Source organism: Larus michahellis, chromosome 7 (assembly GCF_964199755.1).
Source record: "Larus michahellis chromosome 7, bLarMic1.1, whole genome shotgun sequence".
Taxonomy (NCBI): Eukaryota; Metazoa; Chordata; class Aves; order Charadriiformes; family Laridae; genus Larus; species Larus michahellis.
In genome coordinates this window covers 33,365,351-33,380,530 of record NC_133902.1, presented here as the reverse complement: position 1 = coordinate 33,380,530, position 15,180 = coordinate 33,365,351, and the positions used below count along the sequence as shown (strand labels likewise).

General features: G+C 37.2%; 1 protein-coding gene across 4 annotated transcripts in view; it reads left to right on the top strand.

The window, feature by feature from the left end:
- AGPS (alkylglycerone phosphate synthase) overlaps positions 1–15,180 on the top strand; it is an 80,592-nt gene that overhangs the window by 34,392 nt on the left and 31,020 nt on the right. For all 4 annotated transcript variants that reach the window (XM_074593782.1, XM_074593784.1, XM_074593783.1 and 1 more), the window contains 6 exons: positions 2,205–2,294; positions 6,222–6,312; positions 10,895–11,015; positions 11,097–11,171; positions 12,879–12,950; positions 14,628–14,707. In XM_074593782.1, coding sequence (XP_074449883.1) covers positions 2,205–2,294; positions 6,222–6,312; positions 10,895–11,015; positions 11,097–11,171; positions 12,879–12,950; positions 14,628–14,707 — 529 coding nt within the window. The remainder of the gene's footprint in view (positions 1–2,204; positions 2,295–6,221; positions 6,313–10,894; positions 11,016–11,096; positions 11,172–12,878; positions 12,951–14,627; positions 14,708–15,180) is intronic.

Genomic DNA, 15,180 nt, shown 5'->3' with positions numbered 1-15,180 from the left:
TGGATTTTATGGGGAGTATCTATCTGTACCGACATCAGGACTAACGATAGTTTCAAAGGTGTTCTTTATCAGTGTATCTTATGACACCAGTTCCTTTAGAGCCTGGTCTTTTGTCTTGGTCTGTCTGATTATCTCCAGCTTTGCAGCCAGTTTCTCTAGCCTGTTTCATGCATCATATTGGCGTACTTATTCTGGCACTGCTTTGCAAGAGGACTTACCTCTCTAAATTAGGGGGGAAGCTGCTTGAGCCTTCCTCTGATTTTGTGTATTAATATCAAGTCTGTGCTGACTGAACAGGATACAACAAACTGCAGAGATCAAGTGTATAGAAATACTATGTTTAGTCAGCAGAGGGAGAAATCTTGCCTTGAGCAGGACTGCAATGATGGAAATTGGAGGGGAACATTTTGGGGTTTTTTTTTTGTTTTGGTTTGTTTTTTTTTTTTAAAAAAAAGTCACTTGAGTTGACCACTTCTGTGTCAGCTGGGAACAACTTGCCTGTGTATGTCTCTTTGTGGAATATCATATAAATATATACAATATTTATTAATATACATATAGAGAATATAGGAATACATGTAAAAATAGGAAAGACTGCATAACATGCATTAAGAACACTTTTTCATAATCTGTCATGTCAGTGCAATAGCACAAGGCATTCCGGTGCTATCGAACATGAGTGCATCCTTGCCTTTTTCTGAGTGAGCACTTGCATGTATAAAGATGGAGTATCGAGAGAGGAGACAGCCAGACAGAGGGGCTTCTGTATCTGGACGGCTGTCTGCTCAAACGCTTTAATTTTGACTGGAATTTTAGAATCAGTTCCTCACTGTGGAAGAACAACAAAGACTGGCTATTTCACAAAAATGTATTAGTTACTGGGTACTGAAAGTGCTCTGTAAAGTTTATTGAAAGTGCTAAATTTGTCAAAGGCTTGTTGAGAAGTCTGATTCAAACAATTGTAATGAAATATGTGTCCGTGGTGGGTTTTTTTTTCCATTTGATTAATTGAAACCTTGTGTACAGGCAGTTTGAAGAAAATGAATTTTGATTAAGCCAAGTCTATTTAATTGCAACACTGACAGTATGTCAGCAGCCTATGCTAATGTTATCTCTATGGTGAAAGCCTTTGGTAATCAGTCATCACCCAGTTATCTTGTACGTAGTGCTGGAGTTATAACTGACTTGAGGCAATGCTTTCTCTGAATCATGAGGTCTTTCTCAGAATCATGAGGTCTTTTTGAAGTGGTCACCCCTGATCATCATCTTGCTTTTACATTATACAATCAAAGAGTAAGAGCGACATTTGCTGTATATAGTGGAGTAAGGTATATAATCTGTTTTTAGATTTCTTTAAGATGCCTTTTTTTAACTAAAATTCACTTTTTAGGTTAGTACTTCATTTCTAATGTAAATAAATTGCAAACTTTTTAAGCAAATTCAGATTAATGTGTAATTACTCTTCATATATCTTTGAGTCTTAGATATGTTTACGTTGATATAATTCTGATGGCTTTATCATAATTAAGAGATCCTCTGTTTTGGTATGCTTGTGCTTAAGGTATTTCAATTTTGTGGTTGTATTTTGGCAGTTGCGGGTTTGTTAGTTTGTTCTTTATACTCCCTTTCTTACGGTGGCATGCTTTGAGGTCACATTCAGGTTGTATTTGCTATGTTATTCCTGCAGTTCTTGGGGGTTTTCTTGACTTTACAAAATATATTTTCAGTCCAAATGTGTCTGCGTGGCTCGTCAAGTGAATTGTTATTAAGAATGCAGTGGGATTACAGTAGTGATGTCAAATAACTAAAACTTAAAATTATTCTCTTGACAGAGTATAATAATGCTAAATGTCTGTCTTATTCTGAAAATACTTAGCTATTACCTATTTGTGTTAGTATTTATATATAGATTTAAAAATAAACATCTTTCATATGTTGTTCTTGCCAATTTGAGAATATCACCATCCAGTGCGCCTTGACTTAAACTGGCTGTTTTTATAAAACATCTTGTCTTTCAAGTCTTAGGATGCAATCTGAAGGAGTAACGGTTGTGGCTGCAGAATGACCTTTTGCTCTATGAAGCTATGTACTTGATTTCTGGAATTGCTATCTAATGAGACACTTTTCCAAAGCCATAGAACTGCAAAACATTTTGGGCGTACAATATACTAATAATCTCACTTATATATTTTTCACCCTTTAAGGCAAGAACTTCTGAAGTGGAATGGATGGGGATATAATGACTCCAAATTCATCTTCAATAAGAAGGGTCAAGCAGAATTCACAGGAAAAAGGTAAGTTGAAAATCTGTCTAACTGGAGTATCTTATTTAGAGATTTTTTTGAAAAGAGTTTAAAAACTTGCACTGCTGAGTTAATCCAGAGAAGGCAAAAAACTTGCTTTATCTCATGGAATAGGTTATTAGTTGTTCTGCATCTAACAGATTTACTGGATTCTAGGCACGGTAGCCTAACATGTAGTAAAATGGCCTGTGTGGCTTATTGGAAGGTTTATTAAAAGTGTTATAAGGACAAATTAATGTGAATCTTTGTAACTTGATATACTCTGTACATTAAACTTCCTTTGGAGAATGGAATCAAACTGAGAATCTGCACCATGTTCTAAAGCTTTAGATAACATGCAGCAGGTCAGTGAAGTTTTGCCGGTTTTGAAAATCTCTTGAGCATCAACAAGTTGCTTTATTAAACTTCCAATTTGTGTTTTAGTTTGTTCTTTTTTAACCATTGTGCATGTAGCTACTATATCCTCTGAGCTTAAAAATAAAAACGTGCTTCAGTTGTATGTTCTGTAGTGGTAACGCTTCTGATTTATTATCTACTAGCCCTTTGTACAGCAAGTTTGTTTTTCTGAAGTTTTTTTTAAGAAATTATATTAAAATTAAGTCTACTTAGGGATCTCTTCACTTTCTTCCAGTGGGATTTAAGCCTGTCACTTGACATCTTACTTTTTGTTTTTTCTGCTTCAGTGGAAAATAGTCTTGTAGTCTCTTCCCTGGTTTAAAAAAATATACTTTTTGTAAGAGTAGAGGAAAAGAACGGGGAAGAGAAATAAGTCTGAAATAAGTACTGTCCTTCAGAAAAATTCCTTCCTGGTCTTTTGAGTTTGTGTAAACTAGCATGAGCTAGATTGAGTCAAAGCTGCAAAAACCTAACGGGGATGTTGAGCCCTCTAATCCTTAATTTCTTGATTTTTTTTTAATTTTTTTTTTCAGGCCCAGATTAAAATGCAAAGCCTCGTTTTAGGCACTTGAGTTCACGGTATAATATTTAGGGAGATCTTGGTGGTCTCTATCTTCTTGCCAGGATTCTGACTTTTGTCACTTTGTCACTCATTCTTTCATCTGATATCTTTAGTTTATCTGTAGGTTATGCTGCATAGAAAATTTATGCAGCGGACTTTGAAGGAAAAAAAGTTAAAGAGCTGGACTTGTATTTTTTTATTTTTTTTTCCAGGAGAAAGTGTTGAGGCTGCTGTTTGATGAGAACCAGTCACTGTTCTAGAATGGGGGAGAATGGCATTTTTTCCGCAATCTTCACTTTCTCTCTCTCTCTCTCTAACTGGGCCACACTAGCATAGTTTCTATGGAATAGTTTGTCACAGCAGCAAAAGGAGAGTGTTTGAAGTGAAAAGAGAAGAATGGGCATCTGCAAAGATGATGTAGATGCCTTGTCCCTTTAGTATCCACTTACACATCTGTTATTCATAAACCTGTCTAATAGCTTTCAAGTCTGCTGATATTGTCTGCCTCTACAGCATCCCATGGCAGCAAGTTCCAGGTTGCTCAATGGTATCCTCTCTTCCACTTTCTCTCCGTGCTGAGGAGTCCTGGGACCTTTAGTCTCTGCTTACAAGGCTCCTTGGTCTTTACAGTTGCTGTTCTCTGAACTTTCTCTAGCTCTACTACATCTTTTTGGAGATACAGGGACAAAAACTGTGTGCTGCCCTCAAGGTATAGATAAACCAGGGCTCTACAGAGCAGCAGAAAGAGATGAACTGTCGTCTGTCTTATACCTGCCCAGTTAATGCATAACACTGTTGGCTGCTGTTGTATGTTGTCAGTGAAGATGCCATGATTTTTCGTATACTGACTACCAGTCTGATTCTGCCAAATATGCAAATAATGCTTTTTTTTTTCTCTTGCAATTATCTACATCTTATCTTCCATCTTCATTTGTCTGCTCAGGTTTTTTTTAAGGTCCTGAGTTCCTTCCTATCTGTATGGTATCTGTCTACCCAAAAGAGCTTAATATTATTGAGCTGCTTGGAGAGTCCATTGATGAATCCAGATCACTGATGAAGACATTATGTAAAACTGGTCCCAGTACCAGTGTGTGGCAAGCTGCACTCCTGAGTCTGTCTTGTACAGTGACCGATAAACCCTGCCCTTTGCTTCTTATCTTATCCTTCAGCCTATAGAATAACCTTTCCTTAACTGTAGCAATGTATTTTCTTAAATAGTTTTTGAGGTGAACACCTGTGGAAGTATAAGGGAGCATGGAATTTAACGTTCAAGGTAGCCCCTCTATTTACTTTCTGTTTTCACATTCTGATAGAACTCCGAGGGTTAATGAAACAGAATTTCCCTTTATGAAAGTTGTGTTGCCTTTCCCAACAGACCATGCTTTTCCATGTTTCAAACTATCTTTTTATTATATGCTCTACCATTTCACCAGGGATAGATAATACTTGCTAGTCTGAGCAACTAAACCTGTTTCTTTGGGTGTGGGTGGCGGGAGGTGGTCTTCTGGGAGGCTTCTTGCACCATCAATGTATGTACAAAGCTTGCTTCCTGAGCAGTCATGTGTTGTATTCTGTGCAGTAAACTCACCAACTCCCTCTGTGCTGTCACTTCTGTCTGTTTCTTGACTTAGAAGTTGTTTGTGTTCATATAGCTTTAGCTTGTCCTTTGACTAAGTGTTTAAGGTTACCCTTGCAAGCCAGGTATAGGTTGGCAATACCGAAAAGTATGTTAGGAGAAGGAAACACACCAAGCTGACTTGAGTCTGTACCTTTGTTGTAAACTCCTGATGGAAATGCATTAAACTTTCACTGCTTATTGTGCTTTCCTTTTCATTGAAGTCATTTAACTGTTTCATATGGGTGTGATGATGCAATAACAGCTGTCACAGGAAGAACAACTGAATGCTGTCTTCCAAGCTGAAGAGGCAAACTTGAGTTGAGATACGGTTGTAGTCTTTTATCTCTATTCTTAGAGTTGTCTTTTTTTTCAATAGGAGAGCTGGGAGGTAGTTGATGCGAGGAAACAAAAGAAATTGATCTTTCTGTGTAACAGGGGACTTAGTTGTAGACTTGGTTGCAACAGCTGTGAAGGACAAGGTCATAATTGGATTAACAGTGATTGAATAATCTTAGAAGGAAGACCCATGAGGCGTAATGCAGTGACCCAGGTGCAAACTATAGCAAGGATTTTCAGCTGCTGAAAGCTCTTAATAGCAAAGAAAGGTCCCTTTTCTCCTCTCAGAGAATACTTGTGCATACATAAACATGCACGAGGTGTTTAATCTATACAATTAATAGCAATAGTTCCTATCTGTTTGAGTGTGTCCCCAGCCTTGTTTTGTTTTCACATGTGGTAGACATGTTCACAAACAGCTCCTCTGTCCCTTGTCTAAGTCCTCATTAGTCACATGGCTAAGCTCTTGCCAAAGAGTCTGTAAAATAAATAAATTTACATTTTTTGATGGGTTCTGATGCATTCTGGTGATGAGGGAAAAATTTTTAATGGTGTTTTTCTTCAAAGCATGTAAGGTGTACTGAGCTGGGTTTGTGTGACTGAGACTGGTTTATGTTGCAGTGTGTCCATACACACATGCCTCTACCTGCAACTGGCATATAAAGTGTGACACTGCTTTTTGTCCTACTGAAAGGGGGAGACCTTTCTTAAAAGTAAAGATGGGGGGTGGGGTATCTGAAAAGTCTTATGCCGCAATTCCCAAAGATTATGAAGGAAAATAATACTGAAGATGCTGACAATTGATTTGATTGTGTGAAGTACAGAGCAGTTAAATACAATGAAATGTGCAGTTGCATGAAAACTATATGTGCAAAAGCTTTGCAGGCTTGTAGGTAAAGGATTTGAATTAAAACTTAACTATTTGTGCATACATAGAATCAAAAGAAGTGTATCTGACATACATTCTTTTAATTTAAAATGACCGTATGTAATATTGACTTTTCAGGTACAGATTAGGTGGTATGATATTACCAACTTTTAAGGAATGGATAGAAAAAACCTTTGGAGCAAGTCTGGAGCACAAAACTACCTCTAGAGTAAGTAAATAGCTGAACCAGTTCCTTTGAACATTAGTCTTGGTGATAATCAAGACCATATTGTTAAAGATGATTCAGCTGTTGTCCTGAAGGTCACTTTGCGCATGATTTAAATATAGTGTATTAATACCTCAATTTTTTGAAAGTGTTTTACATGAAACGTTCAATGACGTAGCATGACTTGTGGTTCCAGGTTAACTGGTAGTACTTCTGTTGGAACAAAAGTCTCCAATGCAGGGAAGTTTTTTGTCCTTGCTTGTAGGTTGCTTTTCAAGATTGTAGAAACTGTTTGCCTAGAGGGAATTGTTTATGCAATTTCAATGTTGTTCGTGACAACAAAGACAGAAGGTACAGTGAAGTTAAATTGTGCTGTGTTTTCAGTGTATTTAATGGTATACAAGTTCTTATTTGACAGTAATTATATTTACCTGTCTGGGTGCTGAAAACCAGCCACCAGAATACTCAAGATTGAACTGAATCTCTTCCAAAAAACAACATATTTGTGTTCTGGGTTTTGAAAGCATCTATATTTTGCTTTGCAAGAAAAGTAACTCATGTCAGTCAGGAGACCTGACTCCTTTTGAAGAATTCCTTTGAAGCTGCAGGTTCCTGACTATAGGCAGCTTAAGCAGTGTTAAAAGCAGGCTGTGCTTGTAACCCTGCTTTGGGTAACAGTTTTACACATTTCTTGAGTAAGTTCAAGATTGCATTTTCTGTGAAGTAGGTAATCTCATAGAGCATGAAAACTCGAAAATTTATTCAGTCATCTGTTGATCAAGACATTCTTTCATCTGCTATGACTTGCAGGATTTCCATCTGACAATATATTTTGAAAAAATTTATCTTGATGCATTTTCCTTGACCAATATTGGTCTTAATTGGCAGCTGCTTTAATTTGCTGTGATCAGAGGTCCTGAGAGACATTCCCTCTCTACATGTAGCGGAAATATAGAACAAAGTAGAGTCAGAGGACAAGGGCAGATTCTTGAATAGTCTCTTGATTCCCAGCACGTCTTGCAAAACAGCTCTTCAGGATATCTGCCAGCAATGTTGAATGCCTTCCTGTTATGCAGTGCCCCTCTGCTTCTGATGTTCTTGTGATCTGAAACAGGCTGATGACCTTGATGCAGAACAGGACTTTTTGGAGTCTCTAGTATGTATCTGGGCTTCTCATAGGTGTTCCCAACTACTACTGCAGGTCCCCCATTTTCATGTCTCTGTCATAGTTCCTAGTTTATATTTCAGCTTGTCATGCTCTATTGGTTTTTCACCTCCTACTATCATCAGAGCGTGAAGGAATTTGATTATAGGAACAGCAGTAGGAGGGGGATCTCTTGGTCCATTTGTCTTTCTATCTCATCTCCTCCTGCCTCTATTCTGTAAGACTGGAGGGTTCCCTGTTGCATGCCGTTTCTCTGTTATAATTAACAACAGTGAAAATGTACCTGCTTCTGTGATGCTCAAGGCCTGATGATGTTTTTCTCCTTTTTCAGACTAGAGCTACCACAGAGCAGTTTAGACCTAGTTCACAAAGGCCTGCCTCCTGTCCAGCCTTTCGGTGCACAAATCTTAAAATATTTCAGTCCCATAAGAAAAAATAAAGGCATATTTTTGTTTGGCTTTGCGTAAGCTTTATATGGATGAATATTAATTTTTCAATCTTGAAGATGAAAACTGAAGGATTAAAATACTTGTGGAAAAGAGATAAAAATCAAGATACTTAAAATAATCTGCAAGAAATTGTCATACCTTTTGAGTAGTTTGTGTCCCTCTTGTGGAGAACAAAGATCTTCAAGCATTTGGTATTCCACTTGAAATGATACAAAATACTTCTTTCTATGGAAATCATGAAGAAACCAAATTCTAAAATAGAAAATGTAAGCACAGCTAGCAGGGATTTTTTTTTTTGAAGTCGTTTAAAGATCTTTATTTCATTAGCAAACAGCACTGTGTGAATATGCATTAATATCAGAATGGTAAGAGCTAAGAGCAGCAACCCAAGACCTGGCTTCCTGTGTGCTTATTGTGACTGGCCCCTAAAACCATGATCTCTTAGTAGCGATGTACCTCTCACCTAAGCAATGCTTAATGTCAGCTTCTGTGTTTGTAGGTGACAAAGTGAGTATGTTGGAGGGAAAAGCCTTTTTCTCAGGCACCTTATTTCAAGAAGTTAATATTATCCTTAAAACAAGTCAGAACAGCACATATCCTCTTTCAGAATTCAAATCATTGTTAAAACTATGTTTTCACTACGTCATATGTTCTGTATGAAAACTCTAAAACAAACATTTGACTATCCTTTTGGACCTCAAAATGTTGTTAACTATCAGTTATGAACATATCTCAGGCAGATACTGCTTTCTGAATTATCTATGTAAGTACTCTTTGATTTCTGCATAACCTTACATAGTTTCGTGTAGAATCATAGAATGTCTAGAGTTGTAAGATACCTTAAAGATCATCTAGTTCCACTCCCTCTGCCATGGGCAGGGACAGGCTCAAAGCCCCATCCAACCTGGCCTTGAACGCTGGTTGGACACTGGTAGGCAAGTTCCATCACCATGAATGTTTTAACTACCTGACAACCTTCCTGTTTGAGGTTAAATCTTCCCTTCTTCAGCTCTTACTACTTTGAGACTCAACCCATTCAGAATAGAGTGCTGCCGTGGTGGCAGATGGGAGACCATTAACTTCTGTTTTCCTTGCTGTTAACTTGGTAACTGGTCCTATTGTTGAAGCTTTTATCTTAAGACACATGTTCACAAAAAGTCAGCTGTTCTGGAGGTTATGTAGAGCGAAGATAGGCAAAACTCCATTCCAGGAAAGAAAACTTGGATGTGTGGGTATACTTTTTTGTAGAAGGCTGAAACATCATAAGGTGAAAGAAAAATGAATTCAGTTTTGCTGTTTCCTCGTTGTACTTGTCAAGAAGCATAGGCTAGGCTTGTCAAAGAAATGTTTAAGTTTCTTTCACTATGTGGAACTCTTTGTAGAATATACATCTTGGTGGTAGGGCTGTAAGCAAGCTCTTTCTGGCATCATTATGCAGCCCATAGTCTTTCCTGGTGGCTTTATAACAAAATTGCAAGAACATTCCTCTATTTGAGTTGAAGGTGATGTCGGCTAATTTGCCAGCAAGGCTTTCATGACAGAAGCTTGAAAGCACCGCACTATGTTTTAACTAATGTTTATGTGACTTCTAATTTTTCAGAATGTATTTCAAATAAAAGATGGGGTGGTGAAAAACTTTCAGTTTTCTTGTTCTTGAACTTGAGGGACTTCAATAACTAGAAATAAGGTTTTTGACCAACACTTTCTTTCCAAATAAGAGTTGAAGTCCAAAAGTTAGTTTTTAGTCATAAGACAGGCTTTACGTATAATTAAAGAACTCCTTAATTAGAGGCCATTTGTAATAGAAGACATATTCCTTTAGGGAGGTTACCCATAAAAGGTATAGATTAATTTATTGGCTCTATTTTTAAGGAGTGGAAAAAAAAAAAAAGCATGCCGTTTTGGAACCTTCAAAGCACTTAAAAGCATTACACTTAATGTCTATGAAGATCTTATTTTTTGGAATCCTGTGAAGAATCCTCGTTCTCCAAGTGCATTTAAAAAGTCAATGCATGAACTATGTTTGTATGTGCCTGATACCTAAAGCGGACTTCAGAAAAGAGGATTAAATGGCTAGGTCTGCACTTTGAGAAGCCATAAGTATACTATATGAGATATCTGTTGTAAGGATCTGGAAGAAAACCTTTGTTAGAAAACCCTAAGCAGGGGTTCTCCCTCTGGACTTCTAGAACCTTGATTCAAGGCCTGTTGGTAAGCCAAAATGTCCAGTGTAGCTTCTTTGAAAGAAAAACTTTTTTCTGTAAGTGTTGATCCGGATTTCCAGTTAGAGGCTTTCTGGAAACACCTGCATGTTAGTGACTGAACATGGATTTTTATAAAGCCTTTCTGATGTGTGAGGTCTACTTAAAGTATACTGGTTATATTAGATCAATCAAACTTAGTTTTGCCTTGCTTTGGACTTCTGATCAGGCTTTGGTCTGAGATGGATTTTACTCCCAGTACATGATAGGAGGAGGGGAAGTGGGTAGGTAGAAACAAATCTGTAAATAGAGGAATTGGCGGAGTAGGTACTTGCTTCGTTATGTATTTCTCTGTATTGGAGGAGGAATTCAAAAAGGAATTATGACCTTCAGTCTCTACCCCTTTATCAAAAGGAGACTCTCTAGTTCTGTTCAGGCAGTTGTTTTTCTTGGATCTTGGGAAGTCCTTAAAAAGGTATTTTGTTCAGTATGCACTCATAAGCTAGTGCATTTCTCCAAATTTCTCAGGAGGAAAAAGGGTAAGAATGTGCTACTGAAACAGAACTTCCTGCCTGCATCTAGTCAACTGAGTACCAGGCAGGAGAAGTGGGATCGTGAGTGAAGACAAGGAAGAGAACTTTTTGTATTTCTGGTCTTAAATAGTTGTGTTTGGGTATCAGTTAGTGGTAACCTATTTGTATTATTTCTGTTGTACGTAAATGCTGTAAGAGTGAACCTACCCTTAATGAACTTCTTTTCTTGTATTGTAGGCATCCTTAAATATTAATGATGTACCTCCATCCACTGTAAATGAAGAATTTCTTCAGGATCTTAGAGACACTAAAATCTCATATTCGCAGGATGCAGAAGATAGGGTATTCAGAGCTCATGGTAAGAGAACTTCATTTAAGTAACTGCGCTGACTTCGATGCTTCCTTGTTTGAACTTGTTAACTTATTGTTTGTTTTTCAGGTCACTGCCTCCATGAGATATTTATACTCAGGGAAGGAATGTTTAAGCGAATTCCCGATATAGTTGTATGGCCTGGTAAGCTTTAATTGTCTTATTCTCCCTTTTGATCTGGGAGGCCATTGTTTACTAATCTCCTGTGCTTTCTTGTCATGGGGAAGCTGTCTCTTGGTTCACTGGCTTCACTCATCTTTACAGGAACTGAAGGAATTTTCTCATGGATGGTAATCGTGATTGTTTAACATCTGGATTGCAGGTTGTGCCTGTGAAATCCCATCACTTTGTAGGGAAGTCAAATTTATTATTAAATGTAGGTGAAGTTTCTGTTACAGCTGAATTCACGAACTAAGTAACCTCAGTGTAATTTGAACTTCTTGTTCACCAAGAATGGTTGTCTAAATGGCTGTCTAAATTTTCTTTTTTTTAAAGAGTACGTGATGGTAAAAGGGTAGCAAAATCTTTGTATTAAAGAACTTTGTTTTGCGACATGCTGTACTTTTTTTTTATTGAAGTATAACACCTGTAACTCCTGTCAGAACACTTTACAAAGGATCATTGACTTGAAGAAAGAGTAGGGCAATCCGAGTACAGGCTAGGCCCACTTTAAGTAGAGTAATAACTAATGCTGTTGTAGATAATATGTAGCAGAAAATGTGCTTGCTTCTATTTAGTAAAAGGATACAAATACCTAAACTGATATGACTTCATTTGCACAGTTGTGTGAATTTTCTCTTTGAGTCATGTTTCTTGTGGTCACTAGGAACTACTTTCCATGTGCCATTCTTCAGTAGCTAACCAAAAAGTCATTTGATCTAAGTACCTGTCGGTTTCAGTTTAGCTGTATGAATCCCATTCTTTCCTTACCTTTTATAACTCTTTCTGATACTTTGGTAGCTGCACTGCATTAGAAACCCTAAAAATTTTTGATAAGAACTTAGTCTTAGCTCAATTTTGCTTCCTTTATTTTGGGGGGGGGAATCACGTATGGGAAGCATAAAAAGAGGCACTATAAGATGCATCTCATTACTTGAGGACAGGTACTGACACGGCAGCACTGGTGACCATGAACAGCACTTGCCACAGCTTTATTTTGTGCATCTCCAAAAGCAACTGAAATAAAATGATTGACTAGCGTTGTTTAAAGCTGGTCTGTATGGCAAGGGCAAAGTAGTCAGGGTTTGTAAGCATATTTATTCCATCCTGCTCCTTCTCTGCTGTTTGCACAAGCTCATGTATGTGCTGTATTTGATCTATTTTTTTTAATCCTTTTCCTTGCCTGTGCACAAGCGTTTCTGCTTCCCTCTTTGACCAGACACAGAATGCATTCTGAAAAAGTAAATTTCACCAGCAACTCTACTTTTGAAACAAGGAAAAAAAAAATATATTGTTCAGATCTCAGAAGAGACTTATTTCTCACTTAAAATAAATTGGGCAGCCTATTTTCAATAAAAGCTTTAAACTTGATTTTTTTCTTCAAGATAGCTAGATTAATTGTTAACTGCTTGGTGGCTCATCTTGCCCTGAGAATTTGCAGGAGGTCTCAATACAGTACTAGTAGAAATGTAGAATTGTTTCAGGTCTAAACTTTACTCTGCAACTGTGACACTTCTGAGTCTAGCTCTTATTTAGTGCCTAACTCTTTGAAATGTCTTCCTTGCTGGTGTCACAAAAAGAGCTGCTGCTTATTCAGACTGCAATATTTAGTACTAAGCACAAATAACAGTACTAAGCACAAATCCTGTTTTTTTGTTTGTTTTTTTTTTTTAACTCTTTGGACTCTTTTAGTGTGCCATGAAGACGTAGTTAAAATTGTGGAATTAGCCTGCAAACACAATCTCTGCATAATACCATTTGGTGGTAAGTGTTATGAAATCTCAAATCTGTTTAACATTACAATAGTGAAAATGTATTCTACTTGAATTCAATTTAAATATATGATCTTAATAATATATTGTACCAATAATAGTTAGATATTTTTAAAATAGTGTGTTAAGTGCGGTCTTAATTTTTTTATGATCTTGCAGTATTAAAAGCTGCTATATTCAATTTAGTGGAAGTCATTAAAAGTATGTCAACATCTTGAATATTAAATGTGCAAGAGGAGTTGATTATATGAAGCTGAAATCTACCTCTGTGCCTTGGAAGTCTTCTAGGAAATAAGTCAAGAGATTCAAATATGTGTTAGAGGTATCATGTTTTTGGACGCATTACTTGTGCTCTTTTCCCACAAACACGTGCAAATTAGGGGTATTTTGTTGTACTGTTGAAGCTCATACCTCCAAGGAGAATTGCAGTCAGACACCTGTACCGCAAAATCATTAACCATAATTGTAATTTCCTCTTAGACAGTGTTCAGTTTGAAAGTTAGAGACTCCTGTGGCAAGGAGTTTTCAGGAAATGGTCCAGGTGCTGAGTACAGGTAAAGGCCTGTATAATCTTTGTATTCTCAGATTTGGTACTTTCTTATGCTGTAGGAGTATAGCGCCTGTAGGAAGGCCATAATTGTTTGAGAAGGTGAGCATGTCACTTTAAGATAATACCAAGCTAATGGAGCTGGTTTCTCCCTAAAACACTCTCACCCCTGTCAGTTTCATCTGGAGAGCTGTAAGACTGCTACAAGTCACCTTTGGTACCAATAAATTGGTATAGCTGAAAGCAGCAATATTGACTATCTCTTGTTCACTGACCAGGATACAGAAAGATCTTCAGATTTTTTTTCCAAGTCTGTTTCTACTGAGCTACAGTCAGCTTCTGGAGTTATTACTATAGGGCTTGGTATGTAAGGAAAATGCCACCTTTCCTATCATTGGAAACAAAGCTGATGGGCTTTACTGCCCTTGGAGAGTGTTTTATTAGTTAGCACTGTCTCTATATTTGCCATTGGATGTTCTTCTGGTAGCTTGCTGTGGATCTCTAGCGTCCTAGTCTTTCTTTTCCTATGGCTTTTGTAGTCTTTGAGAAGCCAAAGACGACTTGGAGGCTGTTCTGTGACATCCTATAAAGACACATTAGAAAACTCTAAGAGAAGTTTGACATTTAGTTTTATCCATTTTTTTTTTTTTTTGTTATACCCTTTCAGTTTCTTTCCTGCTTTCAGATAGGTATTGCATTCCTGTATTGGGTAGACTTCTTGAACCAGCTTTCTGTGTGGAAGTGTAGTGACTTCCATAGTGATCTCAGAACACTATATAGAAACCATAGCTATCTCTGTTTCTTGGATGGCTTTTTTATTTCTAATCCGTATTTGTTTTAAAACTCTATTCTGGACTTAACAGAAGTGGCTGAGATGGTCACAGAATTTCACGGTCTGTTATTGAGTGCAGTTAAAGCTTGTCATCTCTAATGCTGCCTTGATTTTGTGAAACCCAGTTTGGGAGAAGGGACAGCCTTAAAAGGCTAATCTTTAGCCTCAAACAGTTAACTTGTGATCTTACTTTATTAAGTTCAATATCAGAAAGGAAGGAGAGAGGGATGGTATGTGAAGAAAAGCTGCCCAAGAATGTTACGATGACAGTGTCACTCCCATATTTGCAGGAGGGACAAGTGTCTCTAGTGCCCTTGAATGTCCCGAAGAAGAAAAAAGAACAATTGTCTCACTGGATACATCACAAATGGTATGTCTCTCAAGTTTTTATTTTTTTTTAAATTATCATACGGTTACTTTGAACGATGATCACTAAAGAATATAATTTCTTTTTTTGCAAGGATAAAGTAGGAATGGAAATATTAATTTGTACCGTGCATGATTAAATGGGTATTCCTTCAGTTTAAGTGCTATTTTGCTGATGTTAACCCTCTACTACTTCATATGACCTGTGTTTATTTAATAAGAAAAAAGATCACTGCTTAGCCTTCTTATAGCAGCTTTAAGTGAAAAACAGAGGAAGCTGCTATTGTTCTATATTGGAACTTCGTATCTGAGGTTAAGTGAAAGGCTAGGAAGAAGTTACTGTTGTAAATGTCACTAGTTTTTCCAGACTTAAAAATACTTAAAGCAAAGGTTGGTAAGGTGACCTAGTATCTATAAATCAACTTGAAGGATTAACTTTAAAGAAAAAAAAAAAAAAACACCACGAGATGTTTGTGT